This window comes from Phyllostomus hastatus, unplaced genomic scaffold, assembly GCF_019186645.2.
Source record: "Phyllostomus hastatus isolate PE091 unplaced genomic scaffold, TTU_PhHast_1.1 phas_scaffold_1066, whole genome shotgun sequence".
NCBI classification, from domain to species: domain Eukaryota; kingdom Metazoa; phylum Chordata; class Mammalia; order Chiroptera; family Phyllostomidae; genus Phyllostomus; species Phyllostomus hastatus.
Window position 1 is genome coordinate 26,484,984 of NW_025334004.1, and position 22,789 is coordinate 26,507,772.

General features: G+C 46.5%; 1 protein-coding gene across 2 annotated transcripts in view; it reads right to left on the reverse strand.

The window, feature by feature from the left end:
• Nucleotides 1-2,716: 2,716 nt before the first annotated feature.
• Nucleotides 2,717-22,789, reverse strand: part of FAM204A (family with sequence similarity 204 member A) — a 30,793-nt gene continuing 10,720 nt past the window's right edge. For both annotated transcript variants that reach the window (XM_045854118.1, XM_045854116.1), the window contains exons 6-8: nt 15,054-15,143; nt 3,824-3,930; nt 2,717-3,538 (exon numbers count right to left, since the gene is read on the reverse strand). In XM_045854118.1, the coding sequence (XP_045710074.1) occupies nt 3,487-3,538; nt 3,824-3,930; nt 15,054-15,143 (249 nt within the window). In that variant the 3' untranslated portion in view covers nt 2,717-3,486. The remainder of the gene's footprint in view (nt 3,539-3,823; nt 3,931-15,053; nt 15,144-22,789) is intronic.

Below are 22,789 nucleotides of genomic sequence, written 5' to 3' on the forward strand. Positions count from 1 at the left end.
GTCTCAGTCAGCTACACAGGCCAAGGGCATACATGGACCCAATAACGTTCAGGCGGCTCAGTGACATCCCCCCTGCCCCCCACACAGACGCCACTCGAGAGCAGGACGCTTCTCACTAGGCACCTGAAGACCCGTCACCATGGTCGAAGGCACTGATGCCACAAGTACCAGTCTGCGTTTGGTTCTGGGAAAGATTTCCACGTACATGTTTTGTCCAAATATTACTCTTTGTTTCATGCAAGTCAGCGAAGACTTTAGCAGAGTGTAAATTTTAAGCCGATAAACAAACAGTTGGCTTGAAAAAAAATATTAAACTGACATGAAAAGCATTCATTCCTCTGCCAGACACTAAAAATACAAGTGACTGCGGCCAATGTGGAAAACTCAGAACTGTTCCTGGTGGGTCCGAATTGCACTACCAGGTGGCACTACATTGTTTTTCCAAAACGGTGTCTGACAAACATCACCCAGTTTTCCTAAACTTTTTCTTAAAAAGAAGAAGAAAAGCGCCATTGGAATCTTATTGAAATATCAACGGTATGCAATACTTTTCATAGTGTAGTAAGACATACATTTTAAAACGTAGTATCTTCACCTAGCAAATGAAAATTTGGACATTTTGAAAATTAATTTTCATATTTCAAAAATTGCAAACCTGTCTTATCCGAGTAGACAATAAGCTAAGTTATTAAAATATTTAAAAGATAACACTCTAGACAAAAGGCACCAGGGTCATCGGGAGGTTTTTCAACGTGAGGTTCTCAGCTGCTGTTGCTGGAAGTTCAGATAACATTTCATTCCTGTCCTTGGCCCGCCCCTCCCTTAACTGCCTCTCTAAAAAAATAAGTGCGTTTAAAATACGGAGTATGAGATTTATGATCAGTTGCAGAAACCTGTTTAACTACTGATTTATAGCTTTGGCCAAGGTATTTAACTCTGTCATCGGAACTAATTACAGCCCACCTGAGATTACACAGCCGAACCCTCCTCGTGGTGAGAGAAGCAGACGCGCTGCTGAGCAGCAGGAGCGGCCCGGGGGCTCCCCGGCAGGAACACACCACCGACTCCCCTCTCCGTCCAGAACCGGCACCGCTAAAGCTCAAAATGACTGTTCTTCGGTGAGTTGTTTCAGCCCGGAGTACTCAATAAATCACAGTTACATGAACGCCATGCGGATGGCCTGAAACGTATTCATCCCCGTTGGCTGTAACTGACACTTACACGACTCATCTAAGGCAGGCATTCCGGGGGCGGGGAGCGAGCGCGCACGTCCGAGCCTCAGGAACCGCGGTTATTACCGACGCAGAGAGAACCCTCACTTTGCTGTGGCCACGTGAAGAGGACAAATGACTGCACTTTTTAAGCAACGTGGGCACTCCAAGAATAATGTTCCCATTTTGATGCTTTAATGAGCAAAATGTCTAATTCGAATTAAAGCTCATAAAACTAAACTGATTCCAAATGACAGGCCAGCAGGGCGAGCCCAAGACGGCAGGTCCCTTCCTTCCCCCCGAATCCCTGCCTCCCACTGCCCACCCCCACCCCTCCTGCTGCCCCACGTTCCGAAGCTTCTCGCACACAACCCAGGCCTCCGGCGGGTGGGGTCTGGTGACCCCCTTACCGTAGGCGTCCCCTGCTACATCTGATTTTGCCATCACGCCCCCCACTCAGTTCAAAAGCCCCACCCACGTCAGGCCGTGGGGCAGAGTGGGCAAGCGCTGGCGCGGGGAGCAGCTGAAGGAGGGCTCCCAACCAGACGGGGCCCAGAGGAGGCCACTCTGGCAGGGCCTGGGCGCGAGCGGACTGTGAGCCGTGGCTGCGGGGCCCACTGAATGCGCCAGGGAAGTGGACACGGGAAAGAAAGCCACGGCGGCAGCTGCCCGGGGACGTGCCGGCCCTGCCCCCGCTCAGAGAGAACACTTCGAGTCACAGACAAAACCACTGGGCTGCACAGTGGGTTTTTTTAAAGGAAAGGTTCCTATACTGGAAGTTTACAGTCACCTATTAGGACTGTAAAATGATATGTTGCAGGTAAGCAGTATATGATTGTATCTGTAAAATGCAACAGGAGATAATAAATCATAAAGTGTAAGATTTTGCAATGTTTGATCTGAACACTTCTTTTGTGGTGAAGTCTGTAAGCAGATAATCTGAAAGCCTGCTCTCTCTATTCTGGCTTTTCTCACCTAAGTGGAAGCAAGATACGATTTTTGTTCCCTTAATTAGCAATTTGCTTATTCCAGAACACAGATAAAACACTAAACATGCCGACAATAAGTTAGTAAAATTATGTTACTACTATAAACCTAAGAATCACAAAATAATAATAGAATTATAATCATGACTCATTTCCTATGTTCCTACATTTATCTGTTGTCAACCCAGAGAAAGTCTGTATCGGACAGCTAGAAGACCTCTGATGAAGGGTGAAGGAGGAAGGTGAACTAATGAAAACCACGGTAAGTAGTTCTTAATCTCCACTGAGCACCTGGTGGGGAGGTGCTAAAACACCTAAGGCCTGCCAAAAAATCAAAGCATCCAGCTGCGGTCTTGGTACCAGCTGGTGACACGATGTCTCAAACCCCTTTCTAGTCAGGACGGTGACACACCCCTCTCATGAAACCCACTTCCCACAGCACCAAACCCCAACTTTGGCTGGTTGATGCTTTAATCTTTCAAGGAGCAATGGAGGAGTAAAAATAATCAAACCACATTCTTAGAAGGTCCAAAGTTGTATTGTCTTCAGTAATAACATTCTAATATAATTATACCATTTTCTCGTCTAAGAATCAGCTCATCATTTAAAGAATGACACAACTCAGAGATATTTAGGAAAACGTTTCCAAGCAGAGCTGGATTTAAATCATCCTCCAAACACTACATTCTGTCTTTTTATTGCAATATTTTATCTGAAGGTACACTAAAACTAACCAATTGCTTTTATTACGTGACTGTCAAGTATCAACTCTACTGCATCCAATAAAGAACCAATAATTGCTTCTAAAACATTACGATACAGTCGTTTGTAAAACAGCATCCATTGAGACTTTCTTACATTTATGACTAATCCATTATAAACAAATGCCAATCTTAAAAAACACAATTCCGGAAAAGTGCAGTTACACTGAGTACAGGTAAGAAGGCACAGGGAGCTCACTGGCTACGCTGTGCCAGATGGATGGAAAGTAAAACCGACTGTATAACGTAGGTCCCTGTGAACAAATAAACAAACCCCGACCCTTTCCCCGTGTGTATGCTCCAAGTCCCCGCACAACTACCCACCAGAACGTTCCATCCCACTCACTTCAATAGAATGAACTCTAGAAAAAGACTGATAATCAACCCCCGGATTTTATGCTTGTTGTCCTACTTCTACCAATTTTCTGACATATTTAACACAGGCAGGAGTGTCTTTTCGGCCAGCCGAGCAACTGCAGACTCGAGCACAACCCCAGGAAAGACAGACGTCTGGAAGGACGCGGCAGGTCACATGTACCCCATGTTGCTCTTGGTTTCCCATCTCTTCTTCGCCTCAAACCTGAAACAAAGGACACAAATATCTCCATTTATCTCTAAAATATTTTTACTACAGCTGCATGTTTACGAAGTGCCAAAGCAAAACAAACTTAAATTTTCACAGACTCCATCGATCACAAAACGCACACCAGGCAGGATAAAGAAATGCCCGTGTCTACAGTCTCCCGGACGCTCAGCACAAACGCCAAGAGCAACCACGAAGCACAAACTGGATCCGCAAAACGTGTCACAGCGTGTGCTCGTGTCTGTGAAGTTCAGAGAATGACCACTAGAACCTTAAACTTACCCCCATGCAAGTTTCTTCTTCTTTCGAGCAACCTGTGAATTCTCAGCTTCCTTTTTGGCTTTTACGAAGTTATGGCAGGCGATTGCTTTGGCAATTTTTACACCAAGCTAAGAATCAGAAGAAAGAGTAAAAATAAATATTCCAGCTAATGCACGAATACAAACGCCTGAGCACTGGGGGACACGGAAGCTGTGTCAGGAAATGAGGAACTCCTGCGTGCATGACCCCGTGAACCTCCAGTGCCGTGGGAGCTCAGGGCGACATGGATGCGGCCCGTGCCCCACTTCCCACCCCCAGACCTTCCCCCCGGCTGCGCCCGTCTCCCGGATGGAAATCCTTCCCACACCGAGGCCCCTGGAGGGTCCACGCAGGCTGAGATGAAGATCTGCAGGCTATTTCGGCACTTCAGCGGGCTGAGCAGGAATGTGCCCCTGATAAGGCTGCACGGACCGACAGAGACATCCAGTCCCTTTGCTCTGGGCTAGAATTACAGCGACTCGGTATGGTCACACCAGTTATCTCATGCTGATCAGAAGCTCTGACTGGCAGTCAGAGATGTGATTAATAAAACATGGGAAAGCTAATTACTCCTTCATAAGCGCACTTTATATGATGAGCAACAGCTTTTAATTCACTGATAGAAAAAAATACAACGGATGCTCAGAGGTGAAAAGGTTGGGCACCGGGACCCCGGTACCCGAGTCCTCCCTCCGCTGGTCCCTCTGTTCCTACTCCTCCCGACACCCACCCGCCAGTCCCGGAAGGTCCAATCAGAGTGACGCCTCCTCCTCTCCCACCCTACGAGGCCTTCTCTAACTTGACCTCTTTGTTTCTGCATCTCTCCTGCATCTCTCCTGCATCTCTCCAGCTCGTGGGCTTCCACGGCTACCACGCCGCTCCGCCCAGCTCCCCGCTGCAGTGCGCCTCCTTAGGAAGCGTCTCCAGGACAAGCACGGTGACCCGGTTTTAGTGGGCTCTGGCTTTAAAGATACCCGTCTACACAATGGCTCCAAAGTCATCTGTTAAGAACCCAGGCTAGACAACAAAGGCTAGACAACTCCTTCCGGTGTTCCTTACCGTTTCTATTCCTGTACTCAACCTAATGCATGTTAGCGGACAGCAGACTTAAGGGAGAGAAAACAAGGACTGGGAGCCACTCGGAGCCAACGTACTGAAGCTCGAGTTTCAGGAATCTGTTCGCCAAGGGGGAGACAGAGTCTGCGCGCGGAAGCAGAGAAGCCAAGTGAGCTGCGGCGTGCTCCACCTTCTTCCGGCTCATCGGCGGGAACAGTGTCCTTTAAAGTGAAGCTAATGAGTAGCAATCAAGCACTGCCTGGGGTTCTAAATGAGAGCAAGACCAGATCTGACTTTCCCATCCGGGAAGAGTCTATATAAAGGATGGAACGCAAGGAGGCGACCTGACAGTTACACCAGGCTCAACAGCAGCAGGAAGGCCACTGAAGAACAGGTGACCTGCTGAGACCTGAGAGCCCGCCGGAGCAGGCAGGCCGACCTGTGTCTTCTCAACCCCCCACGCCCCGCACCGCCGTGAGTCGCCTTCCCGCACAAGGGTAACGAGCACTCAGCGAGCACTGTGAGGGCACAAGGGACTGTTCTGCCGGACACCGCTCTAGGCCCCGGAGACAGAGCCCCGGACAAGAGGGCTCCGTTTCCAGTGTGGGGCTGGGGAGACGGGCTGCCGGTGACATTACACTGCTTTAAGACTGCACTTGGGCTCTTGGTTCTCCTTTTATTTCCAGGTCTTCGTTAATTAAAAGTTCATCTAAGTCAACTACTAAAAAAGGGCCACGACAAGGGCTGTGGCATCGCCCCCCCCAGAGGAACGGAACCCTGGGAGGATGCTGTGGTGTGCTTTGTCAGTAGGGAGGGTTTCCTATCCACCGGGGATCTGTGTGTCCTGAGTGAAAAGTCAGGCTAGCACCTGCCGGGCGGGGCTCATCAGAACTGCAGCATCAAACGAATCCCCAAATCCCACCAGCTGAACTTCTATCCTCGTTTCACGTCAAGTCAGCAGCGGACTGCAGGGCTCTCCACCACCTTGTGGTACCGGCGTCTCAACACGGGGCTTCCGAGCCGAGTCCACCACGGCAGAGGAAGACACAGCCGGAGGGTCTCACCCGGCTCCTGAAAGCTTTAGTCCAGAAGTGACAGTGGTCACGTCTGCTCACAGCCCTCGGGCCAGAACTACTACATGGCACCACCTACACGCAAGGCGGCTGGGAACACGGGGCCCTGGGGGACACCAGACCGGGAGAGCAGGAAGTGCGCCCAATGAGCAGCCTGCTGCTGTGCAGCACAGCTCGCTGCCTGTGCTTAAGTTGCACCCTGGGGCCCGGCTGCTGTGGCTCCGTGGGCTGCGCACTGTCCCGCACACAGAAAGTTGCGGGTTCGTCCCCGGTCAGGGTGGGTACCAGAGGCACCCAATCAATGTTTCTCTCTCACATCGATGTTTCTTTCCCTGTGTTTCTCCCTCCCTTCACCTTGCTCTAAAAACAAATAAAATCTTTAAAGAAAAAAAAAAAAGATGTAAACTGGGCCTCTCCACATTTCTGTTGAATATGAAGTCTCTGCCCTGCCCCCACTTCCAAAAGGTAAAACAGAGAACCACACATTTCTACTTAATTATGTTCCTATGTGTTGTATGAATAACGAACGCAAACTTTGCCAATTTAAAAAAAACAACAAAATCCCACTCAGTTTACATTTCAATTGAGCTTACACTTTGAGTATGAAACAAAAGGACCTGAACATACTTGCCACATACCACTAACCATGTGACCAAGTTATTTTCTAAAACTGTTGTGAATTAAGATGTTTCTTACATTTTAACTTTCTGAAATTTTCCAATATGGGTTTCCTCAAGTTGAGACAGAGAAACCAGGGAGCATCTCAATGTGTCTGAACGTGTGGTCGCTTGACTTAAACGGGCTCTTCGTCTCAACACGGTCACAGGCTCTGAGGATGCAAGCTTCCCGTTTCCCGGCACTGCAAACGCCAGACCCAGCACGACCAGCGTCACAGCCAAGGTTTAGCACGTACGTTCCCTAAGACGTGGTATGAACTTGTAAAAAGCCATTCGTTATAATGTACAAAACACATATTTACAGGAGAGGGTGCCATTTGGTGGACTTAGTAAATATAATAATTGGGTACATAGGCAATATACGTTCAAACAGATCTGTTCATGTAAAAGCTCTATTTTCCATCTGTATTTTGCCTTGGATTAGGCTAAATGGAATGTTCTTCAACTGATAAACATTAAACAAGCCTGGTCTATGTATTTTACAGGAAGAATCTTTTAAGCTTGCACTGATGATGAAAAATCCTATCAATTCTGTGTCCTTCAAATCCTTAAAATAAATGTTTCACTTATTCTTGCGGAGAATTGCAAAGTAGAACTGTTTGAAAATGTGAAAGAGTAAGATCTTCTATGCAAGAGACAGGAGAGAAGAAACCATTCTGCTAGGCCAGATGACTAACCCGGGGTCCAGAGATAAAAGAGTATCGCGCTATGTTTCAGTATTACAAACAAGTAATATAGGCCAACGGGAATCCCCATTCATTTCTGTGGAAAGAAAAATGCTTCTTCATGCCCAAGTAAACATCACAAAAGCTTGGTCAATGGTTTCTATATAAAAAAACTGTTTCGGGTCATCAGATAACCACAGCAACACAATGTGGGAAGACATTTTTTAAAATGAGTAAAAAATACATACAGAATTTCTTGTATGTGTAGCCAAAGTATCAGCATTTTCCATATAGAACATCCAATATTTTGCTGCATTTTAATTAAGGTGTCTAAACATTATCACAAAGAACTGCAAATTGGTCAGAGCAAGCGGTAAGGAAAATTAAGCTCTAAAGGCTTTTTATCACCATATTTCAGGAACCAAGGGTGTAAAATGTTCTAATTTGGGATATATTAAAAGCCATAAAAGGTCTTTCAAAAAGATTAATGGTACTTTGCTTGGATTTAAGATAAGGGCTTTAGCTGGTTGGAGAAGCAGGGCCCCGGCTGGACCCTAGAGGCATTCATCTTTACAGCCACTTGGAAGATTTGTGAAAGCGGCTGCATAACCTCAAGCAAATGCTCAGCGACATTTTTTTAATTCCTTTCAATTTTACAGGTTTAGCATGTGTAAATCACACTGGGTTGTAAAATAGATATAATGGCACATCGTGTACCATAGTGATTTTTAAAAGACAAACTTTCAAAATCAAGTTAGTTTTTCTTGCTAAACCTTGCCATTGTAAAGTTCGCCGATAATCGTTTGAAGCATCTGATTCAAACAGCTTAATCTAGCCTGTCAACTTCTTATCCATTTCATAAAATATTTTACTCATCTCAAAACTACTAGCTTGTAACAGATTTATAAAGTTTTCCTCCCTTTTGAATACTTTCAAGGCACTTACTTTAAAATACCAATTATCATACTTTAACTTTTTATGGAATAATAGGTTTCTATGAAAAATATTTATGCCATTCTCTTTTGTTCTTTAATTAAATGAAAACAGATGTTTTCTGAAGTAAAGCGGAACCATTACTGGAGTACTTAAAGTGTCAAGGTCTTTAATTTTTATATCAGTTTGGTCGACAATTCCTGATTGTCTTTACTCAAGCTCAACATTAATGTCAAGCAAGTTACCTAGGAGACGAAAGAGATCAAAGAGACAAAAACCCCTCCAATGTCTGATTAATCAAGTCTGCAAACAGCTTATTTCTTTTAGCCTGCATGCAAGTATGAAAATGAGATTCTGGGAGCCGAACCCTGTGCAGATTTGCTCATTCTTATCAGAACAAAGCCAGCGGCAGCTCATTTCATGGATCATTGGCACTGTCATCGGCGCTACACAGACCGGGTGACAGCTCCTCATTTTGAGGCTTGAACAAAATTAGCAAAAAGTCGGCACAAATTAGCCTCTCATCTTTTTGGTAATATGACATTATTCATTTACTTTTTATCCAATTTTTAATTTTTTCCTTGTCAGCTATCCCTTTCTAGTGTAGCATCCTAAAACCCCGCCTTAAAAACATGCAAAGAAACAGCCGAAGTTGAAATAACATGCAAAGTTCAAAAAGCAAATGGGGGGGGGGGGGGGGGAATAAAACCACTTCCAATGACTGATAATGCTTTTTTATATACAACTTTCAAAACTTCGCACTAATATTGATAAACAGCTCAGAACGTCATGCAGTTAAAGAGTTTTACAAAACTGGCAGTTAATTTCAGTAAAGAGCATGGTGTGGCTTGTGTGCCTCACTCAAACCACAACTGAATGAATGCGGTATGTGCTTTGGTGAATTCGGGACTTCTGCGTCTGGATCGCTACCTGCCCCTCCCCGTCACACCTGAGGGGCCGGAGCTCAGCCATAAGCCATGCCATATCCAGTCATTTCAGCTCTGACTCTGAATCAGATCGTTTTCTATTACAGAAAACAGCCTGATTTCACTGTCATCTCAAAACGTGCGTGCACAGGTGTGCATGTTTGTGTGCCACACGGATCTGTGGGCGTGCACAACTGCGCCGACCCCCATCACTTGCACCTACAACTTCCTGTCAGCTAAACCTGAATGAATGGTTTTTATTTCAAAGTCGAAGCCAACAAATCCTATTTTTAAAACACGCCACAAAGATCTGTTTATACACAAAATCGTGTATCATGTGTATGTCTGTGTGTGGGGGGGGTATATAAAATTCACCTTGCAATTTACTTAAAAAATGTATTTGGCCCATAAGATGTGAGAAGATATACTTTGATTCATATAATCAACTTCGATTTCATAGTGCAATAGTTTATATAACACCTGTTTTAATGATGACTATTAAGGCTTCAAATTATAAGTAGATTACAGTACTCCAAAGGAGGGAGAAAAGATGTTATACTGTTGAAATTACTCCTGCATATACACATTTATATTTAAACAACTTATTCCATTCATAAGGAGAATGAAGCATTAAAAAATTAACCATAAGCTGTTAGATGCTTTACATAGTCCCCATAAGAAAGACAGCTTTTTTAAAGAACTGTAGTACTGTTTTCAGCAATTTCTTTATCTCTGTTCTTCTAAGTAAGAAAGCTTATTAACAAGCTTTGAACTTAAAATCACATTTACAATAATGTGCCATCAACAGTTTTATAAGCTAATTAGAAAAAGATTAATTAATGACTGGCTGCTAATAAAATGGCAATCATGAAGAAAGAAACCGAGGGTGCTAAGCTTCAACTACCACCAATTAAGAGCTAATTACAAACAAATTATATATGTGTTTTGCTGTGGGCTTTAATTTACTAAAATGGTTTTAATTAAAAGAGAAAACATGCTGATTAATTGAACTGCAGAAAAAATCTACAGTATAAACTACGCTTTGTCTGTCTCTTTAATTAGACTTGTAACATCTGAAATCTTTTTTTAAGGTTTGTTAAAAGCACAGATAAACATAACTAGAGCAGAGCACAAGGAACGCCATTCTAGGTGATCATCCACTCAGAGCCCAAAGGTTAAGAGAAAACATCCTCCATGCCATGAGATCTTAGCAAGCCCACCTAAAAACCCGCGAGAAAAACCCACCACCTGGTGCCATTCTTATTTTTCTCATGTTAAAATGCTCCAACTGCAGGGCTGCACACCATGTTTTGTGGGAAGGAACCTATCTTGAACCTCGATGTAAAGGAATTCAGTGAAGCCATCCCTTACCTGCAAAGGAGTAGCTTCTTTTCCATACACTGTTCTAACTGCTCACCTACATGAAATAACTGGACTGCGTACAGGATACAAAACCATACACAGAGGAGCGTTTACATTAAGAAGCCACCGAGGAATGACCAGTTATCCCGAAAGTGCGTCCGTTCCAGGGGGTCCCTGACGGACACACACCCTCTGGTAGCAGGAGAGAGCGCCCGCTGGCCCGGGGAGCTGACCGCTCTGCTGACCAGCAGAAACCTATCGAAAGAGTGAGGCTCTTCTCTCTCCAGTATCCTGCGTTCTTTCCCATGGGTAACCAGTGAGATGCACCACAGAGAAAATGGTCCTAAACAACACTAACTGGAAAAAGGATAGGATAGAGCAGTAAAATTTCAAAGAAGGCCATAAAATGTATTTTGCCCGAGTTTGCAGGCATGAGATGACTTTGTATGAAAGAATGTATTCTTCATTATTGGTACAGATTAACAAAATAATCTCATTTCTACAAAAATAAAATGTCTAAATGGAGAAATTTTACATTTTTAATATATAAAAATGAGTAATATTTAACGCACTTTTACTTTGTTCACACAGTCCTCAGGGGCTAGAAATCACGATAATTAAGAAAATGAGAAGCACCTGCCATCCTTCACAAAGCTACAGGTTCTGCTGATAAACTCTCCCAGCAGCTAACAGGAATGTGCGTCCAGCTTCACACCTGAGCTGTTTTACCTTGGAAATGTGGTTGGTAAGGTGCTTCCACCTGGAGAGAGCGCTCAGGACGACGGAAGGCGGTGCCTCTGCTCTCTGGACCACAGAACAGAGGGCTCAGCGCCACCGGGCTTCCTCCAGCGCGCACGCGCTCAGTGCCGCTTCCCCCCGTGCGCGGCGCAGACGCCTCCCCTGCGAGTGAGAGCTCTGCAGCTGCCCGGGGGAACGTGCCTTCGAATTCACCAAGTCTGGCGGCACCTCCACTCCAAAAATCTAAACAAATGTTTCAACTCCGAACTCTGGATACGATCACGCTCCAGGCACTCTGATAGCTAACCCTGTCAAACTCATATTATTTGGGAAGGGTTTTGGAAGGGTTTGGGATGGGGGGGAGGGGGCGAGTAAGCCAAGCCCTCACTCCATCAAGACAGCATGGCGTGCACACCCAGGTAAAACGAGCACCCAACATAAAACAAAGGGGGTAAACTGCAGCCGGCATCCTCGGGGAAACTGAAGCCCAGCAGTGCACGGCGTGCTGGAGGCCTGCCCTGGCACCCGCAGCACTTCTGACAAAGGACCACTTCTTAGACGTTGACATAAAATGCAGCAACTACCTCTTCAGATGGATACACACCCCCCCTCGATGAGAACGCCTTCAGATTTTCTAGGAAACTGCTCTACAGACAGAGTTCATGCTACAAATTAATAACCTGCCCAAATTTAGACAACACTTAATTTAGCTAAGAATATAACTCAATCAATTCAAACAGTATTTTTTTTTACAAAACCATCCTACCTTTGTTATTTTAGTAGTAACAAATTATTATTTCAACATTATTGACTTTACCTATGTTTTGGAATCCAAGCATTTGTGCAGTCTATTAATATATTTAATAAAAATTAAAATTCTTAGTGTAATTCATACTGCCAATATAGTATTTTTATATCTATAAAAAGGCAATATTAACATGGAATTGTTTAGAACCATTTATACTTGAGACCTTAATTAGGTTCTAAAAAAATACCGTGCCCAGCAGCACCGGCAGCGGAAGTCACTGCCTTTGGCCCGCATTCGTTAACCCAGACAAAACCTTTAAAATACAAAACATTTTCTATCACTGCTCAAATTGAAGGGCTTTGGCCTTAGCAAAGATGGCAGCGAATTATAACTACAGTACCTCGGATGTGAATAGTAATACTCTGCAAATGATAAAAAGTACCAGAGGAAAACAGATTGCTATCAATGAATGGAATGTACTCCAATTCCGGCCTGAGGGGGACAAGCCACAGACACGCTTAAGTACTTTTGTGTGTGACTGTTGTGTGTGTAAGAGTAATAGTATTTTTTAAAAGGCAACTTGTTTAGCAATTTCATCAACATGACACAAACCCAAGTATATTTTTCACTTCGTCTCTCTTCCAAGACCATTAACAACAAAGAAGCATTTAATCAACCAGAGGGAGTTTCAAAGCAACCACATTACTACGTGGGCAAAACCAAAGATAACAAAGATAAAAGCACAACCCAGGCTGCAGACACGTGAACTTGAGCCGCCGCCACCCCACACCAGATTACATGCCTCCTTAACGCCGTCGTCAATTTCAGGGATCGGGGCTCTGGGAAAACACGCACTGGCTGCGTCCCCACGGCAGTGGACCGACGGTCTTGTTTGGGCTTCTTTTTGAGGAACTGTTTCTAAGGACCAGCCTCAAACATGGTTCTACTCCTGGCTTCATTTTTCTCCATACCGATTCTGCCCTATTGGTTTCAGAGACTTATAAATGTTAAACATCAAAAATTAGTTTCACTTATTACGGTCAGAAAAGGCTTTAAGAACTCTGGGGTCTGTGCCTCTGAGCAAAGGCTTTATCAGCTGGTCCCAGTCACTGCTTCCTGAAAAAAGAAAGGCTCCTGATGAAAAACCTACATACCTGGCTCCAAAAGGACGCCCACCATGCACGCATACATTTAATTCACGAAGGGTTCCGGCCCTAAACTCGCAGCTACGTACTTCACAAAATCACGTCTCATCCCCGCGGTGCGCAGGAGACACCGAAGCGATAAACACGAAAACTGAAACCCCAGACTGCACTGTTCGTTCGGGAACTCCATCTTGGTTCCCTTAGTCACTCTTCACGGGCACCTAATTAACACGGCATCGGTGTCCTCCCCGGGCCTGTGTCTGCGCAGCAAACACTTTCCAGATGTCTTTCCACTTCCACAAAGACAAGAATAGGACCCAAATTATTGTTTCTCTTTTCATCAGGATTCTTTAGCCCCACACTAAATAAATTTAATTTCTTGTACTAGAACAAAGCATTACTTTTGTATGGAAGTAAAAAGAGCACTTGAGAATAATGTTTGCTATCCTTACAAAAGCTGAAAATATCATGTATTTCTGGAGCAATCTCATCTGTCAGAAAGTGAGGCCGAAAACACCCCTTACCGTGGAAACTACCTCGCCTGTGTTCCCCAGTTCCCTCTTCGGAATCGGCAGTGTGACACACCGGAACGCACCACCAGAAACCAAACACCCTCCGAAGACGGGCACACACGCCGGAGGCCTCCCAGGCACTGCGCCTGCACCTTCTCACCGGCAGCTCAGCTCAAAGGGCAGGGAGAGGAAGGCTCCTGCGCGAGCAAGGGTGAGGCCGACGAGGTGGAGCTAACGGGCCACCGCGGCTCGCCACCAGGCCACCGGTGACCCCACCTCCTCCCAGGGCGTCACTGAGGCGGCAGGGGAAAAAGACAACTTTCCGAACCCCTAAGCCTCACTTCTGGACCTGTTTTTCCCCACACACAAATGTAAACCTCACAAGGTTCTTATGGCCAGCAGCCATCGACAGTCATCGAGGGTAGATTTTTGACATCTGATGATGTAAGTGCGAAATAATAATTCCGCAGAGAAATTCATTGAGATCGTAATTTCACCACTAGTCTCAGAAAAAATGCTCGCCTCCGGGTGAGCAAGAAAGAACAGTACATACAGCCAGCAGTTGATACAGATGATGTTTCCCTGAAATCGAACACCATGGAGTAGTCACAGCTTAAGAATAAAATGCAGAAGGCAGAGACGCTAAAAGTGAAACCTACGGTAGAACTTCTGTCCTAGGAAGAACAGAAAGAACAAACAGCAGCAGCCATGACAAACCACACGCCAGCACGAGCCCCGTTCGTGGGGCCTGGCCTAGGGACCCTGAGCGGCGAGCCCCAACGCGAGGAACATTCCCCTCCGAAGGGGCGGGAGAGTCAGGTCTCCCAGAAGTCTACGTACTTGGAAAAAGAATACTCAGCATGTCTTGTATCTGTTAGTTTTCTTCTACAGACTATAGGTTAAAGAAAAGACGGTCTGAACACTCTTCAAGGCCGAGGGAAATGCGCGGAACGTGAAGGGAAAAGCACTTTGGGGAGCAAGAGTCAGAAAGGCACTGCGCCCCGAGGGCGAGCCAAACTGAGTTAGAGATGCAAACAGAGAGAGCGAGCTGGCCTTTCAATCATACCGGGCAGAAAGCTCTCTGAATTATGTAAAATCTAGGGTGGAATATCAACCACGGATTATTTCCACTGCACGTTTTAAACTTAATTTAGAAACAAAAATGTTTTTAAATAAATGGCAGAACATGAGAGAAGGAAAATTTAGAAACAAAAATGTTTTTAAATAAATGGCAGAACATGAGAGAAGGAAACGGGCTGAAAGGAAAAATCTTAGATCAAATATCTGAATGCTGAGCTTACTTAGGCTCACAAAAGGAATGTGCGTTCGTTTTAGAAAATCTGGAAATACAGAAAATGCGTCATCAGCCCGACTTACGTCTCGGGTGGCCAGCTGGTTGCTGAGTTCCTCCGCCTTCTCAATATTCCACTCGTCCACAGCCTGGTCGATGCGCTTTTCAAGGCCCGACTAGAAAGAAAGAAAACCCAAAACTTTAAAGTAGGAGAGAAAGGCGAACAAGAATTTGCTAGCAAAGACTAAGTCTCAGGGCCACACCACACACATCGCACACTCAGGCCACCTGTCTCAGGGCCACACTCAGACCGCCTGTCTCAGGGCCACACTCAGACCGCCTGTCTCAGGGCCACACCACACACATCACACACTCAGGCCACTTGAGTCCCATGAGGACACTACACGGCAGCTGGCACCAAACCATTCACTGACAAGGCAGCAACTCAGAGACATCGATGGCTTACCCAAGGGCATAAACTTCTCAGACTAAGAAAAATGAAATAAATCCAGGCTTTTGTGACTCCAAGGCCTATACTCTCTCTAGCTAACAACAGTCATGTAAATGATAATAGTCAGAAATTATGTGACAGACCCTGGGCTGACACTCTAAGAAAGCTCATTTAATCCTTACAACGCTATTAAATAACACTGCTCTCCTGTTTGAAAGGAGAAACAGAGGCCTGGGCTCACGGACTTGGCCAAGGTCACCGAGTCTGTAGGTGGTAGGTCACAGCAGGACTGATGTCTGTCCGTCCTCCCCTCTGCCCCTCCCGCAGCCCGACACCTTCACTCAACCGCCTCTCCCAGCCTTCGACTGCGGGGGTCCCGGCTGAGTATCAGGCATGGGAAGAAAATTATATATGAGAATGATTTTATTTTCCAACGGAAACCTTTTTATTTACTAAAGATACTTCAGAAAAGCATAATTAAAACTTTCATGGAATTACCAATCATGTAGGATTCATCATGTATTTATGGAAAGACGCTTAGACTTAAATAATTGAGGTTTAGCTTGTGAAAGTTACTACAGAAAAATTAATTTTTTAATGGTCTAATACATGCTTCTCACAAGAAAATTTTACCCTAACAACGGCGTATCTAGCACACCCTTTAACATTTTCAGTTAACCGGCGTCTCCTCCCTTATCCAATACAAGACGACCCGCAGACGGGCCTTCCGCCGGTGGGCTGCTGGACTGCACCCGCCACCGAGCGAAACGCCATCCCCCTGGAGCCTCTGTTGAAACGAGACTTTCAGAACACCCGCGTACACAGCGTGGAGACACACGCACAGACACCGAGAACAGGCTGCCGCTCACGGGACGGGGGAGGGGGCTGGGGGCGGGAGGGGGGGGGAGGCGAAGGGATGGAGAGGCGCAGGACGCCAGTTACAAAGACAGCCATGCGGACGGGAAGGGCGGCACAGAGAGCACAGTCAGTAACAGTGTGATGGTGATGACGGGTGTGGGGTCCGGTGGGAGCCGGACCGACCGGGGTGACCACCTGGTCAAGTGTTTGGGGATGGCCAAAACGTTCATTTGGTTTTTCCAATAAGGTGGCTCTAGTAGCACTTGGCTGTCTTTTACTTCATTCAAAACAATTTTGTTTGATTGTACTGTGGCAGCTGTCATATCAGCACGCATTTTAAAAACAATATCAAAATTGGTGAATATTTGTGTAGCCATTTTAATATTGAAGATGGAAGAAAACACACATTTTCAGCACACTATCCCTTATTATTTCACATAAGGTGAAAACACAACTGAAACAAAAATAAAGAAGGTACAACGAATGATCAAACATGTCCAAAGTGGTTTATGAAGCTTTCATACTGGAGATTTCTCGCCAGACAATGCCCCACGGTCAGGCAGACCAGTTGAAGCAGAGAGTGATCAAATCGGAAAAATGTGTCTTTTATGGAAAAAACTAAACGGACTTTTTGGCCAGCCTAATATAAGTATCTAATCACCATGTTGTACACCTGACACTAATACAAAATTGTACAACTGTAACTGAGTAATAAATTTTTTAAAAAGTACTATTACTTCAGTAGATTAAATGGGCTGTTAGTTTCTGAATCACAAACAACTGTCTGTAGGCTTCAATTTATCGCTCCACCACGGATAAATACGATACATTTTTTCCTTAGACTATTTTTACTGTTAGCAAAAATGGGATAAAGTTTATACTGTCTAAATTTGAAAAAATGCCCACACATAATCTGCCCCAAAAGATTACAGACACAAAGACCAGTGAGGGTGTCACTGATGTCCACGTTAAATGAAGACTGTTCCTTCTCAAAATCTCTCACCCACTGAAGGATCTCATGGGATGACACATTTCCTTGTTCTCAAAGGCAGCTTGAGACCGCCATCCAGGGGCCCCTGGGGCCTCTCACCCTAAGCCATGTGGCCCTGTCCTCTTTCCATTCCGGTCCTGAGATCACCTATCAGTCCCAGACATTACCCTTCCTTGCAAATCTGCAGAACTCTTCTCCAGATGGTCCCAAATAACACCTTGGACTCACCTTCCAACATCCTTCATCGTTCCTATTCAGGGACTTCTAACTGCACCCCACCTTGGCAGTCTATGCCCTAGGCCAGTGCCCCTCCCAGTGTGGCCTGGGCACCAGCTTTGGTCTGCAAACAGTCCCAGTTCGTGAACGGAGCCTGTTGTGCCGGAATGCGAATCGATTACGTGACTATGCAGTTTTGTCCAGCTGACTCATTTTAGGGGAGGAGAAACGAGAAAGGAGAACAAGACTCTCTCAAATAAGGACGTAGGACACCGAACTGCACCCAGGCACGAGCCCCTTCTCTCCTGGAAGACTGCAAGTCTGAGGGCGCCTGCACCAGGCCCCGTGACAGACGTCACCAGACGTTCCACTTCCGGACCTCACACTCCGGGATTCTTCCTAGAGGCGAGTTTCTGTCCTTCCACGCATCCCAAGTGTTCGTAGCCAGTGAGCCTGAGCCTGCCCTGTCTGCATTTGGAACCCCACACCCTGACACCCCCACAGTCATCCTCAGTCCTTCAGTCCCTTCCTGGATTCTCTTTCTCCCTCTCCGGCCTGCAACCCACGGCTACCCTTTTCTCACTGAACTGAAGCCAGGAGTTCTCAAAGTCCGAGTCTGGCCCAGCAGCATCAGTAGTGCCTGGGGGACTTGTCAGAGATGAAAAATCTCTGAATGAGAAGCTCGGGGTGGAGCCCGACAGCCCGCTGATTGCGAGCACGCTCCAGTCCTCCAGTCTGTGAGCTACCGACCCAAGCAATGCCTTCCATTCCCTGCGTCTTCTCTTGCTGTGGCATTTCCCACCCATTTCTTTCTGCTACTTGAACAGCTAGGTGTCTCAGCGATGTTGGGGAAAATCAAGTAACTCAGTCCGCTGGTTTCACTGAAAGCTGTTTTTCAAACTTGCAATTCTGTCCTTCAAAGTTCCCACATTCCTCTAAGGAACTCCTACATGTCTCTTCCGTTTTTCCAAATACCCCAAACCCTGCCTCCTCCTCCCTTTCTAGCAGATTGTAAGTCTGTCCCTACTTCACGGGAGGCCGAGGCAGAAGAGCAGAGGGAAGAGAAGAACCAAGGCTGTGTGTGTCCCTTCTATAATCTTCCGCTTATCCACCTCCAAAGGCGCCATCTTCCTGTACTCTGTCCTCTCCCCTCACCGCCTCCGAGAAAGCAAGCTCTCTCCCCCCTGGTGAACTCATCCCGCCACCCTGCTCGTCACAACCCCATCTGCTCGCGGGCTACCGGGGGGGCCGCTCTCTCCAACATGTCTCCCCGCTCTCTTCCCCTCTCTCACTCTGCACGCGGCTTCTCCCCCGCACTCTGGACCAGACGCTGGATGGGAGGACTCAGCCCCTTCCCTCAAACTGGTTTCTTCTTAGGTTAGTACTTCCTCTCTCCCCTAAAACATAGTATCAGTCGCCCCCACGTGCGCCATCTTTCTAACCCTAACCCTCCGCAGTCACAGGTGACACCATCCGTCATCCGGCTCGATCATCTCTATGTTAACTACATCCTCCTTCTTAAAGCTATCTCCCCAAGTACCCATCTTCAATATCCTCTGAAGCCCCTCACCTCCTCTTTGTGGCCCTTAACTGGAGTGATCCTGGGGGTTCCGTGACAGGCCTTTTCTTCTTCCTCATTCTCTCAGTAACGCAGTTCCAGGGCTTCAATTAATTCTTACAAGCTGCTCTGTACCCCCACACAATGTAAAGCATCTGACCGCTCGCTCACCTGTATCAAGATCTACAGCTCCAACTGCTTGCTAGTTCTCTTCACACTGACAATGTGGATCTTCAATTTCCATCGTGTCTAAAAACAAGCTCCTCACTCCCGCCCGGCCTCCTTCAGGCCGACCACCCCTTAGTCGCCCTGATAGAGCCCTCGCTCGCCAGCTTCAACGCCTCCAACCCTGCACTCTCGCTTCTCCTCCTGTGCCTCTCCAGGGCTTCGTGATCTCCTGTTGGAAAGATTATAACCATCTCCCAATTGGCCTTCCAGCTTTCTGAAGCAGATACCATGTCATCACCCAGCTTAAGGCAGTGTCGCTTCCTTACTCCTTCTGAATAGCATCCAGGCCCCTTCACAAAAATGTCTTCTCTGCCCCGGCGTGGGCCACGTTGTCCTTCCTGATCTCTGGCCACATGTACTGTTGTCTTAGCATCCCCTGTGCCTCTGATGTGCTTCCATTGGAAAATCTTGGTCATCCTTGTAAGTCTTGTGTCAAATGTCACCTTCTCCACCTACGCAGACACCCCTCACCCCTGCCCGGCAACTAACTGCTCCCCGCCCTGCGCCCTCGCTGCATTCCCGTCTCCCCTCCGCACCCGCTGATCTGACACACCGCAGCAAGCTGGGTGTGCGTGTCTGCCCTCTCGGGCTCCATGCTGAGGGCGGCGCACGTGTTACTGGCTGGGTGCGTCTCAGCTTCCAGCCCAGTGTCTCTCCCACAGGGACCACCCCTCAGCCTGTGTCACTGCTGTGCAGTGACCCACCTCAAATGGGAAACATTTATACATAGCCACTACTTTCACAAGTTCTCAAGAGAATTCCACACAGTAATATTAGGGCAATAGTGCCCTATGGTTAAAAAAAGTCAAATTTTATTGCACTTATTTATATATGAATCTTCCTACTACTAGAATATACATTCCTTGAGGGCATGGAGAACATCTCCATCTTGGGCTCCCAGAATTTAGCACAGCGCAGTACCTGCATCTGGAATATTTTCATTATTATTTATTTTGATAGCAGAAATAAAGTATTTCATTTAAGAAATGCTAAAACCATGGCCTCTCCTTCCTGAATAGGATATCATGTGTCTCCACAAATGCCTCTGAGATATGTGAAAACGAAACACTTTGACACCAAACTTCAATCTTCCCTGCACCACAGCTCCGGGGGCGCCAGACGCCCCGACCCAGACCCAGCCTCCCCCAGCCTCCCCCCTCAGCGGCCTGTGCACTGACAGCATCCCTCCCTGGGCCACTCCTGCTCACTCTCCATGGCGGCGGCTCGGTGCGTTTCCCTCCAAGCGCCGAGGCTCCTTGAGAGTACATGACCCCTGGGCGCCGCGTTCCCGCACTCCACGGCCTCGAACAGCCACAGGTCAGTGAGCAGAAAGAAACCCACCCTCCTCTTTCCACCAGTGTCCATGTCAAGTTCCTGACTTCCCGTTGGCCACCATGGACACAGCCAGCGCTTCCAAGTTAAAGTCCCAAAGGGGAAAACAGGAACATTCCTCTCTTCTAGAAACTACTATGAACCGCTGAGCTTGTGTTATTTTCACTTAAAATAAATCATCCAAAAGTACAAACGTGCCTCTTCACCATCAACCACCTCCCACTGCCCAGCCACGCGGAGCAGGCTCTGAGGGAGAGGGCGGAGCACCGTAGAAACCACGCCGCCTGGAAGTCAGGGAATGCGGTCACGGCTCTGGGTGAACACGGTGCTTAGCTCTGCAGTGTCCGCTTCCTTGAAAACACGAGAGTGTTGGCTTGGATGACCAAAATTCCCTCCTAGAAATAAAATCCTAGAATTCCACTTGTATGTTTCTTTGCTTTTAGCTCTTTTAAAAGTGTTTTTTTTTTTTAAATTTCTAGTAAGTTTCACTAGATATAACTGTTTCTTTTTCCCCCTCCTTTTTCTTTTTTGGCAACTTAAGTAAATATAATAGTTACTTTTGGCTCTGAAAAATGTCTCGTTTTATGTGCGCACCCAATCTTTCCGCTTCTTTCAGAAGATATTAACATCCCAAATGCTCACATGAGTGCAAAGCCATCCTGCGGTAAGACATCCCAATCGCCTGGACACCACGAGTCACCAGCCGCGCACACAGAGCACGGCTGCTGAGCCCGGGCCTGGGTTCATACTCCAGCTCCTCTACTTAGGAGCCGCGCAACCCGGGGGAGTGCCTAACCCTTTACAGCTTACATGATCTCACCTGTGGAATGAGAGTGACGCCAGTCTTCGCCGTTATAGTAAGGGTCAAAGGAATATATGTAAAATACCTACCAAAGTTTTTAAAAATATGGTGGTCATTCAATAGATAAGTTGTTCAGATTCTGTCTAAATATGGGGATGCCATTAACACAGAGAGAAGGCTCAGCCCATACGGCTACAGACCTAATCACAGTTCTCCAAGGGCTCAGACCCCAAGCACAAGACCCAAGAATTCAACCTCGAGTCGGCAAGCAGTCCCATGAAGTGACACTTGAGTACTAAGGCTTTTTACGACTTTTAAGCTGGGCTTCCATAAGCTTCATGAGAATTAGCTAGGTCGTCTTTCACAGCCCAGGAGCGGCAGGCGGCACAGAAGGCTCCCCGTGCTCTGTGGGGCCTCGGTGTGATTTTAAGGTGCCTTTTGGCGGGAATCAGACTTCGGCTTAAGATATATCTCAATTCAGACAGACTGACTTAGGGGGTGGCAGTTTGGCCACAGGTGAAAAATCACCCAAAGCCAGTATCTAACAGGTTCCCGCGAGGCAAAGAGTAACCTCTAATTACTCGTAAGTTCAGCTGCAGTTGCCCAAGGCAGTGCTACAGATATCTGAGAAGTCCACGGGTCCAACACTGAGGACCCACCACCCACGTGCGCACACGCAGAGAGTATCCTCCAGTATGTGATTAACGCTTCTGAAGTCTAACTGTACCACAGTGTAGTTCTACAGAAACTTTGCTAATGAATATGTATCATTTATGTACCATGTTCCATTTTTAAAGCTTAATGCAAGTGAATTACCCACTCGAGTGTGCTGTACTATGATCAGACCTAAATATCTAGAAAAAAAGTTAGGTAATCTCTCCATAAAGAAAGGAAGGAGCTAAGAATCAGTGTTGTTACCTTTACATACGGATGCTAGCCACTTAAATTATCTGAGTTGGGTAAATAAAAACTAAGTTGGGCTTTACTAAAGAAAAATCTGTATTTGGGACCATGACTTGGGTTAAAGCCTCATTTCGTCTCTTCCCTGCTGTTTGTTTTCTCAGACAGGTCATGCTGGGCTTCAGTTTCTTCATCCAGATTCTGACACTAATACTGGCCATACCCGCTCACCCCACAGGGCTCACACAGGGGAGGAGAGAGATCACTTTGTAACCGACACCAGGGGAGCATCGCAGTAGGGCCACGACCCCCAACCAGCCCACACCCACCACCACAACCCTCCCCTCCTGCCAGCCCACGCAAGGCATCCAGACTTTGGTCTGGTCTGTGTACTGGATGTATTGGAGTTCCATGTAAGACTCTGGTTGGAAAAAGCATTCTACTAAAAAGATTAAATTTGAAAAAGGTTATACTATACAAGATCAA